We start from the raw sequence: 15,053 nt of genomic DNA on the forward strand, positions 1-15,053 counted from the left end.
TGTATAGTGAAAAACCTCAACAAAGAGAAATTTTTTCAAAGTAACACCTAGCGACCGGCTAACAGAAACTTGAGGTCTACCGACATTCTAGTCGAAACTGGCACTCTTGATTGTTTGCTCAATGTTGAATTTCTATATTACTTTCTATTCTTTTCTTTAGAGCATCGGAGCACATGTAATTGTTGTGCCTTGATAGAAAATATTTTTACATGGATAAAAATATTTATGTTCATGCTAACGTAATTTAACATTGCCAATTTTCACTAAAAATGTTTATCAGTAGCATTATATAAAATTAATATAAAATTTAGTTCAGTTGATATTAAATTATTCGAGTTATTGGCGACAGAAAGTAATATATATTATGCCGACTGTGATTGCTTTGGACGTGTCTCTGTCAATGAGACGTCCAGTTTTAGGAGCTGGCGTAAATGATAACTTACAAAATGAATTAATAACACGACATCACTTGGCAATACAAGGAATAAATACTCTTTTACATTATTTACAAGTTAATTCCAAATTAGAATTTGTTTCCTTAGTAAGTATTTATTTTTTTTTGTTATCATTTCATTTTAATGAATTTTTATTTATTAACAAAATTTTTATTAGATTGTATTTTCATCATTATACGATGTTATTTGCCCTTTTACTCGAGATTATGACAGTATAAGATCTAAATTACAAATAATCGAAGAACGTGATAAAACTTGTATAGAAACTGCTCTGCATGGAGTTAACAATGTTATAATGAGTGAATGGGGAAACACAACTGCTTGCCAAGTTATTTTAATAACTGATGGAAATCCAGGAGTTGGGCCTATGTCACTTGGTCATTCGTTACAATCTGTACATACAGCAAGAGAATCTAGTTCATTTCCATTGCCATTTCCATATCCAGGAAAATTGAGTGTAGTTTGTTTAACATCTCAACAAGGTAAACTAAATATTCATTTCAAAATGTGTTATATATATATATATATATATATGTATATATTAAAAAACACATATAATTGTATTTTTATTTTTCAAGTAAATAATAAAATTACTAATAGAATTAAATTTTTAGATCCTGGCTTTGTTCAAAATTTCTCTTTATATCAAAAATTAATTGAATTAGCTGGGGGAGATAGTGCTATACTTATTCCTGAAGGCAGTTTAACAAAAAATTCTGTTAACAATTGTTTTCAGAAACTCGTTGAAACGAATTACGTATCTTTTCAAGGATATTTAAAATGTGGAAATTTAGGATCGAGAATCTTATTATCTCCGGCACCGATTAATTATACTAAAAAAACTGATTTTGAAATTATCTCGGGGTTGACGATATCTAAAACGATTGAAATATGTGGTTTTATTTCTGTTGCCGATGTAGGAAGCCCTAATTCTATTTCACGACACTTAATATTACCTTTACCTACTGAAAAAACACCAAGTATGCAAGGAGTAGTAACGTTAGACGAAGAATCCGATACCGAAAATAATGGAGATGAGGGAAAATGTCCCTCATTTTGTGTTCTTTTACATGGTGCGTTAAAAGTTGAAAATTTAGCAGCTCTATGCCTATTACAGACAGATTGGTATGGATTTATTTATTCTTGGGCTGATACAAAAAAAAAATGTAGTTTAATGTTGACAGTATTAGAACCAGGAACTGATGTTGTACCGTGGTTAGGTAATTTTAATAGTTTAGGTACTGTTGACTCTGCTGACAAAGACATTGAAGTTTTAAGTTTTCCAATCAAACCATCAGAAAAAAGAAGTTATTCACAAAATGCACCGTCATGGATTAGACAAGTTGGACTACAATCAGACATACAAAAAATTCTAAGACATGCAAGAAAGTTACCTGAAAAAACCCAAAATTTCTACAAGGTATTTATTGTTAAAATTAATTTTTAATCAACATATTTAATCAATAAATATATTTAATTATTCGTTGACAGGAATTGAATAGATTGAGGCGTGCTGCATTATCAATGGGATTTATCGAACTATTAGATGGATTAGCTGCAATTTTTGAACGAGAATGCGCTTTGTTACCACCAAACTTACACGTAGATTGTACAATACAAATGGGCCACGTTGCTGAAATGTTACGAAAGCCTTTCTTTCGAGAGCTTAAAAATAATATTACGCCTGTAAGAACGAAATTTCATCAAGGAGATCAATAAGTTATTTTGTATTTTAATATTTTCTATCAAATTATTTAATTAATTTTTTCATAATTAATAAAATTGTACAAATGTAATACGGTATTAGCAATTTTATTATTATAAACATTAATTAATTTTTTTATTTTGTTTCTTTAATGTAAATATATGCATGATTGATTATATTACATAATATTGAAATATCTTAATAATGAACTTTTCTAAAATATATTATTTTTTTATTTATTTGTTGATGTAATTTTTTAACAAATAAGTTATTATAAAATACAATGCTTGGGCAGTTACTGTACATGGATAAACCATCCGATCTGGAACGTGAATAAATAACGTTCGTTTTGGCTGAATGTTAAGTGATTGATAGTAAGTATACTCGCACAAATATCGTCCAGCATTTTTTGAAACGCAAGCTGCACATATTCCACTTTTATTTAATTCTATACACATTTTATTCACATCTATTCCAGTTTCTATTAATTTACATACACTATCATGACATTCAATTGGATATTTTTGTGTAATATCTTCACGAGTATACCCAGAGCTGTGTGCTGCAGTTTCAATTGTTATACATGAAGCCATATGAGAGACACCAACATGAATAAGAAACTACAACACAATATGATAAAAAATATTCAAATGAGTAAAAATTATATAATTGTAATATAAATTAATAACAACTTACGAGAGGATCGTATTCCTTCCAAATTTGAGGAATTCGATCATTTACGTGATCGTAAATAACAGGAATTTCTTCGGTTATTAATTGAACATTAAAATTTGTTTTCAATTTTTCATTTGATGTTTTAGCAAGTTCATTAACTGCTTCCCAACTAGCATTTACAGAATGTTTACCAAATGGTCCAAAACCAGTCACCACAACAGTTCTGGTTTCAATAATGTCCATTGTTAATTGTACTTCAAGTTACTAGATGATCTGTCTTTGACACTCTTTTAATTTCGTGTCACACTTTATATTGACCTCAAAAAAATTGGTCACTTTAATTATACTACACATTATAATCATGTGATCTTACATTTAATCAGGCTATTTACTTATCGTCATGAGCAATTAAACAATGATGATAATTCACATCGTATATGTATATTAGATAGCTAAAGTAAATTGCAATTTACGTCACCTACTAGTATAAAAAAGATAAATAAAAAATAAACAAATATAAATGAAATACATATAATAATTGATTTTCAAGTCAGTTATTTTATTTAAACAATTATTATTTTACACATAGATTTAAAATTATTATGACTGATAAAATCATCAAAAAATGTATACTATAAAATAACTATAGTAAGAAAGACAATATATACGAACTGCATGCTCTCTTCTCTTTACAATATTTTTGTTGGACTTTTGGAGTATATAATATTTAGCCAGTCTAATTTTTATACGAGTGTTATGCGTTTCGGGCATTATAACCTAACTTTTATGGTATGAATATCATTTAACAACTTGACTTGTTTATTAGAGTAAAAATTAATTAACAATATGAATTCATTTAATGAATCTGGAGTAGGAGAACCGGAGCAAGATGCTAATTCTGCTCTTATTGAATTAGATAAAGGTAAAATAATTTTATATTCAATTCTGTATATAAATCTATAAAAATATGTTTTAATAAATATTAATAAATTTTTTAACAGGTTTAAGGTCAAAAAATACTGGTGAAAGATGTGAAGCGATAGTTAGATTTCCTCGGTTATTCGAAAAATACCCATTTCCAATTCTCATTAATTCAGCTTTGCTTAAACTTGCTGATGTATTTCGTCTAGGGAGTAATTTTTTACGACTATGGGTTTTAAGAGTTTGCCAACAAAGTGAAAAGCATTTAGATAAAATATTAAACGTTGATGAGTTTGTTCGAAGAATTTACAGTGTAATGCATTCAAATGATCCTGTTGCAAGAGCATTGACTTTAAGGACTTTAGGAAGTGCCGCTGGAATAATTCCAGAACGTCAACAAGTTCATCATAGTATCAGAAAATCATTAGATTCTCATGATTCTGTTGAAGTTGAAGCTGCTATTTATGCAGCACGAATGTTTGCAGCTCAATCAAAATTATTTGCTGTTTCTATGTGTAGCAAAATTGCAGATATGATAAGAGGTCAAGCAACGCCAGCTTCAATGAAACTTCAGCTAATTCCTATTCTCCAATATATGCATCATGATACATCAACTGCATCTATGGTTAATGATTTATGTATGGAATTGTTAGCAAGTTATCCGGCAGTAGAATTCGTTCGAGTTACTCTTAGTGCTATGAGTACACTGGCATCAGCAACATTGATTGATGTTCCAGGACAAGTAGACCTTCTTTTACAATATCTACAAGAAGATCCCCGTCTATCAGTTAAGCGACAATCTCTTAAGCTTCTTTTGGATCTAGCGAAACGTGGTGCTCATTTATGGCCACGTGGAGCTGTAGAAAATTTAATTGATAGTACTACCAGATTACCACAAGATACGAACGAGAGCACCGATCTTCTTCTAAGAACTCTAGATGTTATAGAAGTTTTAAGTAGAAACGCAGTAACTTGTGACGCCAATATGGATGAAAATAGTCAATTATCTACATTATGTATTGAAGCTTGTTATTCACATAATCCTTTAATCGCAGTAAAAGCAGTAACAATTCTTTCTAGGATTGCCTGTTATTGTTATCAAGAAGGTCAACCTGTTAATAATATTCAACATATTATTTCAAATTTAGAGTCACTAATTATTTTACTTGCTCTTGAAAAAAAATACTTGTATCATTTAAAAATGTGTTTAGTTGCTATGGTGAAACTTTGTCAAGCCCATCCTGTTCACTCTCCAATTTTCATCGATGCTATAAGATCAACTTTAATGAATTCTAATTCAGAGAAAGGACAAATCAATAAACAAACTGCAGTTTTATGCGAAGCTTTAGGTGCTATTGGAAGTCTTGGAGATAATGTACTTTTACCTCTACTTCCTGATATTCTTGAAAAGTTAAAGTGCATGACGGATGTACATATTAAAGTAATGCTTTGTACTTTACTGTTCCAAATTGTTGCAGGTGGTTATGAGTGGAATAATGAATGTAAAGAAGCTATTGAAAATGTCGTAAAAACTGTTGATGGTTGGGCAAAGTATAGAATAGCACGAGGAGCAACTAGATACGGTCATCATGAAATAGCAACACAAATTTTCAAAAGTCTTAAAGAAACTGTTGCTTCTGAACAATTACACTTTTGGTTATCGGGTTTAGAGTTATTGACAGCGGCAGAAAGTTTTTTAGCCGAAGAAAATGGTATGAGTGATCAAGAAAAAAAGAATGGAATTGTAAAAAAATTAAATGGCGCTATTTCGAAATATGCTAGTGCTTGTGCTTCATTAAAAGCCGCTAGTACTCCTCTTAGAAGTCTTCAATTTGCCTGTGAATATGCCAAATTACGTTGTGAATTTCTTCAAGCTCTTGCTCAACTTTTACATTCTTGTAGATCATTGTGTACATCTCCACCACCGGCTATAGCATTATCAATTGTACATGCAACCAAAGATGACTTTCAACGTTATGGTAGAATTACGACCCAACTCAGAAAATCAGTTCAAGATTTTCAAACATGTGCAGATAATTATCATAAATTATATCAATCGGCTTTTGATGCTGACGAAGGATCTTTGAATAATATCCGAGCGCTTCAAGATATTTGTAGGCTCATGGCTCATAGTGTTGATAAAATTTGCGGTGGATTCAATTCTACTTCATCATATCAGAAAGGCGAGCCAATAGAATTTTCTTTTGGGGAGTCTGTAGAGATGAGACAATTAGCTAGATGTTGTGCTGAAGTGAGACGGCTAGCTCCAACATGGCAGATTAAAGAAAAAGAAGAAGCTATCAGTCATTCAAGAGTAGAATGTTTAATTTCACAAGTACTACTTCTAGCTGGAGGAAAAGTGAGATTACCTATACCTAGATTTTTCTTTCAAGCTCTTCAAGCCACTGTTGTTAAATTATCAGTTTCTCCACAACCTAGAGTACTTGGAGAACCTATTTGTGTTCCTCAAGGCTCCCAATTAGCTCTAAAAATCGAAGGAGTTTTAAGACATGGAAGAAGAGCTTCTCTTTTTCGTTCAGTTGCTGCAGTTTGTATCTCTATATCAACATCACCTCCTTCAAAAATAAACTATGATTCTAAAGTAAGTGAATTTATTAGTTTCATTTGATAAATAAAAAATTTATATAAATAAAATTATTTTTAATTTTAGACAAGTGGATATTCATTGGAAGTTAGTGGTAATGAACTCCAACAAACAGTGGTTCCACATCGTGATTTCTTTGCCTGTGAATTTTTGCTGTCTCTTGGTAGCATCAATTTATACAATTCAAATTCAAACTGCTCAACCAATATCGGCCCAGGATCGTCTGGTTCTGGATCTTCGAGTAGTTCTGGTGGATCACAGTTTCAAGTTACTGCTAGTGCTAGTATTCTAGATAAAGATGGAAATATTTGGAAATGTGGTCCACGATCAACACTTCAAGTAAAGGTTCATGAAGAACCAATGAAAAGAAAACTTACATAATAATTATAAATAATTTTGTAGTAAATGCGGTTTTGAATAAAAAAATTTTTTTCGGTATTATAAGTTATATTTTTACACGATGAAAAAATACACGAATTTATTATTTATTAAATTTATTGAAATTTTAATTTAGAAAAATATGAATGATAGTAATTAATCTATACAATATTTTAACAAATAATGAAATTTATTAGAAAATTTGTTTAAAATTGAATAACAAATTGAGAGACTATTTTTTTCATTCGTTGATTAAATAACCACTTTTTCCCCCTGTTTTAAATATGAGTTCAATTTTTTCAATTTCTAATTCATTAAATGATGCTGCAGACTTACACATATCATAAACAGTGAGTGCAGCAACGCTTGTTGCCGTTAAAGCTTCCATTTCTACTCCAGTTCTTCCAAAACATCTTACTTCAGAAATTATTTCAACAATATTTTTATCTTCAACAAGTGTTAAAGTTACACTTATATGATTAATAGATAATGGATGACACAAAGGGATTAATTCTGATGTTTTTTTAGCTGCCATAATTCCAGCGATTTGTGCAACAGATAAAACATCCCCTTTCTTCATATTATTTTCGGCAATTAATTTACTTGCTGTTGAACCAATTCTGATAATTCCACGGGCTTTAGCGCAACGATTACTCTCTTTTTTATAACTCATATCAACCATAGTTGCTTTTCCAGCATTATCAATGTGTGACAATGATGAGTATTGCCGAATGATGAACTGATTTAGTGATGATAAAGTTGTTATATTATGAAATGATGATTTTTTTTGTCCAAAAGTAATATTATCTCGTAGAATAAAATATAATTTTGGTAAATTACCTGCAAGAATGAATATTGGAAAAATCAACCACCTATTAAAATCATAGGTCTATTATCCACTTTTTTTAAATTGAGCATGCCTGAAATTTTATGAAAACTGTTGATTTTACTGAATAAATTATTTTTTATCTGTTTTCATTATTTTCATGGCCGGGTATTGATCATTGATGTCTTAGTGCAATAAATTATTAAAGTAAAGACTTACCAGCATGCTGTTTTTTCTTTTTAGACACTGCTAAACTAATTATTTTTTTTAAATCTTCATCAGAAGCTCCATTCCTCATAAAATCTCTTAATGAAATTTCACTTTGTCCCTCAAATAAACAAACTTTTATATTTCCATCGGCAGTAATACGTAATCTATTACATGAATGACAAAAGTGTTGACTCATTGATGTTATAAATCCCACTTGGCCAACATAATTAGGTACACTGAAAGCCTTAAAAAATTTTTAACCATTAATTTTTATTAATTAAATATATTTTAATTTAATAAATACCTTAGATGTTGAATTAGGTGGATTTTTAAGTTCTTGAAAATTTGGGAAACGTTTTGTAATCATCTTCATCATTTCTTTAAATGATACCATTTTATTGTCTTCCCATTTATTACCATAAAATGGCATATACTCAATAAATCTGACATCTACTGGTCTATCTTTTGTAAATTCTATAAAATCTATCACTTCATCGTCATTATATCCCCGCATTACTACGCAATTAATCTAAAAATAATTATCATTATTTTATTTCAATGTGGTATAATAATTGAGATATAATTAGTTATATATGTATTGATAAAAGAATAGACATTTACTTTAACTGGATTATATTGAAGTTGAATCGCTAGATCAATGGCAGCTAAAACTTTATGAAATCCTTGCCTTCGAGTGAATTTTTCAAATCGATCTTTTTTTAAACTATCTAAAGATATATTTAAAGCATCTAAACCTGCTCTTTGAAGAGATGGTAATTGACGAGTTAATGTTAAACCATTCGTGGTCATACCAATACTCTCTAGACCTTTTAGATTTTTTAATTGTTCTTGTTGTCAAATATTAAAAAATATTTTATTTTCCATAAGAATATTACTTACATTTTAATACTTTGTCAAGAAGTACTCTTTGTTTATCTTACCAATAATATTGACAATATCTTTGCGAACAGTTGGCTCTCCACCAGTTAATCGAATTTTTTTTACTCCATTTCGAACAAAAAGGGTTGAGAGTCTTATAATTTCATCAGTTGTAAGAATTTGATCATTTTTACTGAGTTTTACACCTTCTTCTGGCATACAATATAAACCTAAACATTAATTATTATTAGAAATAAATAAATATACGAAATATATATATATATGTTGAAAATGAGTTTAAAATGAAAAAACAAATTACATCGAAGATTGCATCGTTCTGTTAAAGAAATGCGAAGATATGTATGATGACGGCCAAAAGAGTCTGTTAATATTTCAGCTCCTTCATTTTTATGTAGAAATTTTTTAAACTGCTCAACCTATAATGAAAAAATAAAAGCTACAATGAATTGACAAGTAAAAGTATCATCAAAAATTTAACCGATATATTTATGTAAAATACAAAAACAGTTAAGATTCTTACTCGAGATATTTTTGGTTGAGTAAAAGTTTCTGTTGATAAGTTTTTTATAAAAAAGTTCATCAGTAATTTTTGTTGCCTCAAAAACATTTTTCTTTATTTCTGTATGACTGAACAACATCTGAATATGTATGATGGATGTAAAGTTGAAAAAGTACTCTCAAGCTTACATAAGGTAGATAACTACTACTTGTTTATATTCAAGATGTTTTTATTTGAAACAATTAATTACACAGATATCCTCGACAACGTCTTTTAATTTGAAAGGAATTATATGAAGTGAAATCGGCATTTTGCAATCTCATAAGATGGTAATCGAAGAATTTAATCCATTAACAATGCTACATACATTTAAATCAGACACATATATAGTACAAAATTATGAATGTCATTGAATTTTATTGCGTCATATTATATTTTATCTACTTATAAAAAATGATAAGTGATATTTATTTACGTATAGAACTAGAGATATATTTTATTTTTTTCTTCTTCTTTTTTTATTGATAAAACTCAAATAGCTAAATGCGAATATTCAACTATTAGTTTGAAAATTTTCCACAAGATGTCAGTAGAATCGGTTGATGAAACTGTAGAAATGGCAGAAGTAGACATTATATTGTACGTATTTTCCATCGGAAATGACGCAAGCTAATTTGCGAAGAGCGCACTCTCTACGCATTATTTCACAAAGGTGTTGTACATTGTAAAATCAGTGTGCTATGTTATTCGTGCAACATATATACACGAAGTCAGTAGTGATGTGATGTGTAGTAATCTCGCGTCATATTTTATTATTTATTTTTTCGTGTATTGTGCAAAAACTAATTAAATATATAGTTTTGTAGATCCATGAAACTTTTTTATGTTGAAGAAAATAGGTTTAATTTACTAAAGTTTTTTTATACTACGACTAGACGTTATCTGACACAAGCACGAATTCCGTTTATTCACGAGTAATCGAGATATTCTGTGATTTGTTTACTATCATTCAGGGCATAACATTAACTTTTCAATAAGTTACTAATAATTAATCTCTAACAAAAGTGCAATTGACTCTATATATTATGTTTCATACATCAATTTCATTCCAATTTTGAATACTTTGTCTTAAATTATAACCTGACGACGCGAGAAGGAGACATCATGTCATTGAATGCTTGACAGAACGCGCAAAGATTTTTATTATTATAAATAACTAGTGAATATACCAGTCCTGGATCATTATATTTATTATTATTCACAACAATTGGCCAAATAAAACTAATTGACTATCATTTGTAGATTAATATTACTTGACATACAACAAAACAAAATGTGGTCGTCACAAGGTAATAATACTTTAAATGCAACCACGACCACTACAACAAATGTAAATTCTGCAAATTCAGCACAAAATTTACGGGTTTTGGGTATGACATCGGCTATCAGTGTAGCAGAACCAAAACCAGATGATTTGACTAAGACAACTGAGTTAAAAGAAGCCCTTAAACCTTACAATGTTTTTGAAACTGAAGCTGAATTAAATCATCGAATGGAAATTTTAAGGTAATTCATTAGTTAGAAACGATGATACATGGTATATTTTTAAGTATTTAGAAATTTATTTCATATACAAAATATAAAATTTTATAATTTTTTGTTTTTAGTAAATTAAATACTTTGGTTAAACAATGGATAAAGGATACAAGTATTGCAAGAAATATGCCACCAAATGTTGCTGAAAATGTTGGTGGAAAAATATATACTTTTGGATCCTACAGATTAGGAGTTCATCATAAAGGAGCTGATATTGATGCTTTATGCGTTGTTCCTCGTCATATTTATAGATCAGATTATTTTACATCATTTTTTGATTTACTCAAACAACAGTCAGAAGTTTCAGACTTGAGGGTAAATATTAATATACTAAAATATAAGTTAAAAAAAAAAAAAAAAATTTACGTATATAATTAAATTTAATTTTTTATATTTAATAGGCAGTAGAAGAAGCTTTTGTACCCGTTATAAAAATGAACTTTGATGGTATAGAAATTGACATGTTGTTTGCAAAATTAGCACTTAAAGAAATACCGGACACAATGGTAAGTATTTCTTTGAAAAATACATTTTAAATATTATATTTGTTAATTGATAACAAATTCATAACTTATATTATTATTTTTAGGATTTAAGAGATGATTTATTATTAAAAAATTTAGATCAAAAATGTGTTAGGAGTCTTAATGGATGCCGAGTAACAGATGAAATTTTACGATTGGTTCCCAACGTAGAAAATTTTAGACTTGCATTAAGAGCCATCAAATTATGGGCAAAACGTAAATTTTTTCTCCATTATTTATTAAAATTCCGATAGAACAAATGAATTTGAATAATTTTTTATTATTTTAGGACATGGAATTTACAGTAATGCAATGGGATATCTTGGTGGTGTTTCCTGGGCGATGCTTGTTGCGAGAACGTGTCAATTGTATCCCAATGCCGTAGCCGCGACATTAATCCAAAAATTTTTCTTAGTATTTTCTAAATGGAAGTGGCCTCAGCCGGTTTTATTAAAACAACCTGATAATGTAAATTTAGGTTTTCCTGTATGGGATCCTAGGGTAAATATTTATTATTATGTACATAATAATATTTTAAAAATTGGAATAAACACTTTTATTGATATATAAAAAATTTTTGATTAACAGATTAACATGTCAGACCGTTATCATTTGATGCCTATCATTACTCCAGCATATCCACAACAAAATTCAACATTTAACGTATCAATGTCAACAAGGACAATAATGAAAGAGGCATTCGAACATGGTTTAGCAATAACTCAGGAAATAATGTTAGGGAAAGCACCATGGGATAAGTTATTTGATCCACCAAATTTCTTTAGTAAATACAAGCATTACATTGTATTGTTAGCCAAAAGTGCGAGTGCTGAAGATCAACTTGAATGGTGTGGACTTGTTGAATCAAAACTTCGTCATTTAATAGGTAAAATCTTATTTCAAGATTAAATTTTCATATATTTAATTTCTAAAATTTTAATGATATGTTTAGATAAATAATTTATTTAGAATAATCAGCATTCTAATCTTCCCGGATGCCAAAATGGCAAAATCCTAATAATTTCTAACAGGTACACTAGAGAGGAATCCACATATTACGCTGGCACATGTCAATCCTGAAGGTTTCCCTCCATTAAATCCAGATGATGGTCCTTTTTGTTCCATGTGGTTTATTGGTTTACTTTTTGCTAAAAGTGAAAATCTTAATGTTGATCTTACTTATGATATTAAATCATTTGTTGAAAACAGTAAGTTGTTTTAATATTAAAGTATGATATGTTATACTGTTTATTTAATCTAATATTTTTTTCGTGTATTTTTAGTTGAACTACAGGCAGAACAACTAAACATGTTAAAAGATGGAATGTGGGTAGAAGCTAAACATGTTAAACGAAAAGACCTAGGAAAATATGTCTCCCCAAAATTATTAAAACATGAGAGAAAGGTATGATATCCCGTTTTATGTATTCATTCTATTTGTTTACCAAATAATATAAGTAGTAATATCTTGAAGGTTTTGTCGCAGATTTCTGGTGGAAATCATCGGAATGGAAATTGTGGTGGAAATACTGAAAGTGTATCTCCTAAAGATCAAAGTGATGCCCTTCCTAGAAAACGACGGTCTGATCCAAGTTCTGATGCGGATGATGGCAAAAAACGACGTGTGCAAGATGGTAAACAACAAATTACTCAGGTAATAAATTAAATTATAGGTATTAAATTAAAAAATACATATATATATATATATACATATATATATATATATATATATATATATATTTATAAATTTTTTTTATAGGGTGATGATGCATCAATGACGACAGATGGATGTGGTGATGACAGTAATTCTGGATTCAGTTTAGACGAGTACAAACAAAACTTACCGACGGCGAAGGACGTAAGAAATTGTCGATAATCACTTATTGTTGTGATAATATACTTTTTCAATGAAATGTCTCAGGAAACACCAACTGGAGGATCAACTGTTGTGCAAGAAGGCTTCGTATGTATTTGACCACAACGCGATCATCATATTCAGGATTGCCAGTCCTTGGATTTACATCCAGGTTATTTAGATTATAAGTCACTCACAAGCAACTGTCCACTGCCCACTTTATAAGTCCCTCAAGTTTGATAATGCGTTCAATGTTGAAACGAAATCAACTCTCTTTTAGATGTAAATTAGCTTATAGATTGTTCGTCGGCGCTCGAAAATCCTGGTAAGTTGGTGATGTCGGTGCAACAGTCTTTACAAGCTAAAGTGGAACTCTGGAACTTCATCAATTAAAGGTGAATGTCTCCAAGGTGTAAACATTAGAACTTTAAATCCTTTTTTCATTATTTTATTCAAACAGGAATGATAAATATATGGGAGCTGAATTTTTTTACTCTTACTATATTATGCTATAATAATAACTTTATTCACTTCAGTTTATTTTTATGTGAAGTGCGTGTATTTTATGTTAACAGAGACGTAACTTAACGCAGCGAATCGTGATATTGGAGAAAATTGTCCTATTGAAATCATCGAATTAATATTTTATCAAAGTTAAGTTTTTTGTAGTCATCTCCAAAGCAGGATTAAACAATTCAATGAGGAAAGCTAAGCATTTATTCATTTAGTTATTTCATTTTTAATCTCATTCAAAAAAGTAGTGAAATATTTTCAAGTTATTTTATTTTTTTTTTTTTAATCTTTTTTGTAACGAATAATTGATTGATTAAAACTTTGTTTTTAAAAAGTCAATTTTATAAATTATTTATAACAATGTTTTCAATCATATATTTAAATACACATTGAGCTTGATTTAAAATACAATTTTTCTTTTTTATTATAATAATACTTATAATACCAACATAATCATTTTGTATAAATTGAAATAATTTTATGTATAAAATCATTAAATTGATACATATTTATGTGAAATAGTTTGAATAATTTTTTAAATGAAAATGAATCACTTGAAAATATAAATCATTAAAATTAACTTACGTGTGAGTTAATATTTATACGCAATAAAAATTCCATCATCACTGTAAATGAGAATCACAAAACTGAAGAATAATTTAGATTACTATCACTTCGATCCACTATTATCATTTATAAATTAGAAAATAATACTTGAGTGTTTGAGTTTAAGAATAATTTATTAAATAGCTTAAAATTAGATAATTGAATAATCTTTGGACATGACTATAAAAAATTAACAATTGAAGCAAGTTTTTGTCATATAAAATATTATTTCTGGTACGTAATGAATAATTTGAAAAAATAAGATTCGATGGTGAGCATACTGTAAATACTTATTATCAATTTACGAGATGTATATTCGTTCTCAAATAATCGTATAACGCAAAAAAGTGGGCGTTTTACGGTAAAAAATATAACTCTTAATTATTATGATTAATAATTGCTACATGTTAATAATTGAGAACAATTGCTGCGAATAATCGGCATTGAAAGATAATTTTTAATTCATAATTAGTAAGAAAAAATGAAAAAAAAAAAAATATTAAAATTGATGAAAATAATAAAAATATTATCCTTAACTTTAATGACAATTATAAGACATTATTATTAATTATATGATATATTTGCCGGTTATTCGAGCAATTTCAATAAATATAGGAATAAATATTGTCCATTCGATGGCTTAATGGACACATCCAATGATTTTCTTTTCATTCATAATGCCAATTAATGCTCCTTTTATATGAATCACTATCAAAAAGTGTATTAAAAAGTGGTACTTGGCTTATGACTGCTATGTACACTGTAAACTTCATGTATCTATCATT

At 28.9% G+C, this 15,053-nt stretch overlaps 5 protein-coding genes across 9 annotated transcripts; 3 read left to right on the plus strand and 2 right to left on the minus strand.

Annotated features, from left to right (window-relative positions):
- The first annotated feature begins 41 nt into the window (after positions 1-41).
- On the plus strand, positions 42-2,250 carry IntS14 (integrator complex subunit 14). Its single transcript, XM_035080278.1, has 4 exons — positions 42-541; positions 613-937; positions 1,070-1,875; positions 1,947-2,250. The coding sequence occupies exons 1-4, from the start codon at positions 365-367 to the stop codon at positions 2,172-2,174; spliced, it is 1,536 nt and encodes a 511-aa protein (XP_034936169.1). The 5' UTR covers positions 42-364; the 3' UTR covers positions 2,175-2,250.
- A 120-nt stretch (positions 2,251-2,370) lies between these two features.
- On the minus strand, positions 2,371-3,359 carry LOC118065165 (pyroglutamyl-peptidase 1). Its single transcript, XM_035080280.1, has 3 exons — positions 3,228-3,359; positions 2,857-3,153; positions 2,371-2,780 (listed from the first exon to the last, which is right to left on the minus strand). The coding sequence occupies exons 2-3, from the start codon at positions 3,076-3,078 to the stop codon at positions 2,397-2,399; spliced, it is 606 nt and encodes a 201-aa protein (XP_034936171.1). The 5' UTR covers positions 3,079-3,153; positions 3,228-3,359; the 3' UTR covers positions 2,371-2,396.
- A 180-nt stretch (positions 3,360-3,539) lies between these two features.
- Positions 3,540-6,799, plus strand: INTS7 (Integrator complex subunit 7). The gene is made up of 3 exons (XM_035080266.1): positions 3,540-3,757; positions 3,837-6,358; positions 6,428-6,799. Exons 1-3 carry the CDS (start codon positions 3,682-3,684, stop codon positions 6,740-6,742), a joined length of 2,913 nt encoding a protein of 970 aa, XP_034936157.1. The 5' UTR covers positions 3,540-3,681; the 3' UTR covers positions 6,743-6,799.
- A 111-nt stretch (positions 6,800-6,910) lies between these two features.
- On the minus strand, positions 6,911-9,695 carry Mocs1 (Molybdenum cofactor synthesis 1). Of its 4 annotated transcripts, XM_035080276.1 has the most exons (8): positions 9,196-9,693; positions 8,974-9,091; positions 8,717-8,884; positions 8,397-8,623; positions 8,080-8,304; positions 7,785-8,019; positions 7,580-7,659; positions 7,344-7,478 (listed from the first exon to the last, which is right to left on the minus strand). In XM_035080276.1, exons 1-7 carry the CDS (start codon positions 9,280-9,282, stop codon positions 7,604-7,606), a joined length of 1,116 nt encoding a protein of 371 aa, XP_034936167.1. In that variant the 5' UTR covers positions 9,283-9,693; the 3' UTR covers positions 7,344-7,478; positions 7,580-7,603. The 4 variants fall into 4 exon arrangements, with proteins under 4 accessions (XP_034936164.1, XP_034936163.1, XP_034936167.1 ...); XM_035080273.1 differs by lacking the exon at positions 7,580-7,659 and having other exon boundaries at positions 6,911-7,579; positions 8,397-8,602; positions 9,196-9,695; XM_035080272.1 differs by lacking the exon at positions 7,580-7,659 and having other exon boundaries at positions 6,911-7,579; positions 9,196-9,694.
- Positions 9,696-9,865: 170 nt separating this feature from the next.
- Positions 9,866-13,565, plus strand: hrg (hiiragi). 2 transcript variants are annotated; one of them, XM_035080270.1, is made up of 12 exons: positions 9,866-10,393; positions 10,477-10,740; positions 10,842-11,085; positions 11,172-11,276; positions 11,360-11,510; positions 11,584-11,795; positions 11,883-12,180; positions 12,326-12,502; positions 12,578-12,699; positions 12,769-12,948; positions 13,054-13,152; positions 13,216-13,565. In XM_035080270.1, exons 2-12 carry the CDS (start codon positions 10,508-10,510, stop codon positions 13,267-13,269), a joined length of 1,875 nt encoding a protein of 624 aa, XP_034936161.1. In that variant the 5' UTR covers positions 9,866-10,393; positions 10,477-10,507; the 3' UTR covers positions 13,270-13,565. The 2 variants fall into 2 exon arrangements, with proteins under 2 accessions (XP_034936161.1, XP_034936162.1); XM_035080271.1 differs by having other exon boundaries at positions 9,867-10,393; positions 12,781-12,948.
- Positions 13,566-15,053: the final 1,488 nt, after the last annotated feature.

Source organism: Chelonus insularis, unplaced genomic scaffold (assembly GCF_013357705.1).
Source record: "Chelonus insularis isolate UGA/USDA-ARS -01 unplaced genomic scaffold, ASM1335770v1 contig_270_pilon, whole genome shotgun sequence".
Lineage (NCBI taxonomy): Eukaryota > Metazoa > Arthropoda > Insecta > Hymenoptera > Braconidae > Chelonus > Chelonus insularis.

Excerpts from the sequence above, each read along its gene's own strand:
- INTS7 (XM_035080266.1), top strand. The coding sequence starts at position 3,682 with ATGAATTCATTTAATGAATCTGGAGTAGGAGAACCGGAGCAAGATGCT. Across the intron at positions 3,758-3,836 it reads TCTTATTGAATTAGATAAAG|GTTTAAGGTCAAAAAATACT; the intron begins GTAAAATAATTT and ends ATTTTTTAACAG. Across the intron at positions 6,359-6,427 it reads AAATAAACTATGATTCTAAA|ACAAGTGGATATTCATTGGA; the intron begins GTAAGTGAATTT and ends TTTTAATTTTAG.
- IntS14 (XM_035080278.1), top strand. The coding sequence starts at position 365 with ATGCCGACTGTGATTGCTTTGGACGTGTCTCTGTCAATGAGACGTCCA. Across the intron at positions 938-1,069 it reads TTGTTTAACATCTCAACAAG|ATCCTGGCTTTGTTCAAAAT; the intron begins GTAAACTAAATA and ends TTAAATTTTTAG. Across the intron at positions 1,876-1,946 it reads AAACCCAAAATTTCTACAAG|GAATTGAATAGATTGAGGCG; the intron begins GTATTTATTGTT and ends ATTCGTTGACAG.
- LOC118065165 (XM_035080280.1), bottom strand. The coding sequence starts at position 3,078 with ATGGACATTATTGAAACCAGAACTGTTGTGGTGACTGGTTTTGGACCA. Across the intron at positions 2,781-2,856 it reads GGAAGGAATACGATCCTCTC|TTTCTTATTCATGTTGGTGT; the intron begins GTAAGTTGTTAT and ends ATTGTGTTGTAG.
- hrg (XM_035080270.1), top strand. The coding sequence starts at position 10,508 with ATGTGGTCGTCACAAGGTAATAATACTTTAAATGCAACCACGACCACT. Across the intron at positions 11,086-11,171 it reads CAGAAGTTTCAGACTTGAGG|GCAGTAGAAGAAGCTTTTGT; the intron begins GTAAATATTAAT and ends TATATTTAATAG. Across the intron at positions 11,511-11,583 it reads CATCAAATTATGGGCAAAAC|GACATGGAATTTACAGTAAT; the intron begins GTAAATTTTTTC and ends TTATTATTTTAG.
- Mocs1 (XM_035080272.1), bottom strand. The coding sequence starts at position 9,282 with ATGTTTTTGAGGCAACAAAAATTACTGATGAACTTTTTTATAAAAAAC. Across the intron at positions 8,020-8,079 it reads CACCTAATTCAACATCTAAG|GCTTTCAGTGTACCTAATTA; the intron begins GTATTTATTAAA and ends AAATTTTTTAAG. Across the intron at positions 7,580-7,784 it reads AAAGAAAAAACAGCATGCTG|GTAATTTACCAAAATTATAT; the intron begins GTAAGTCTTTAC and ends TCATTCTTGCAG.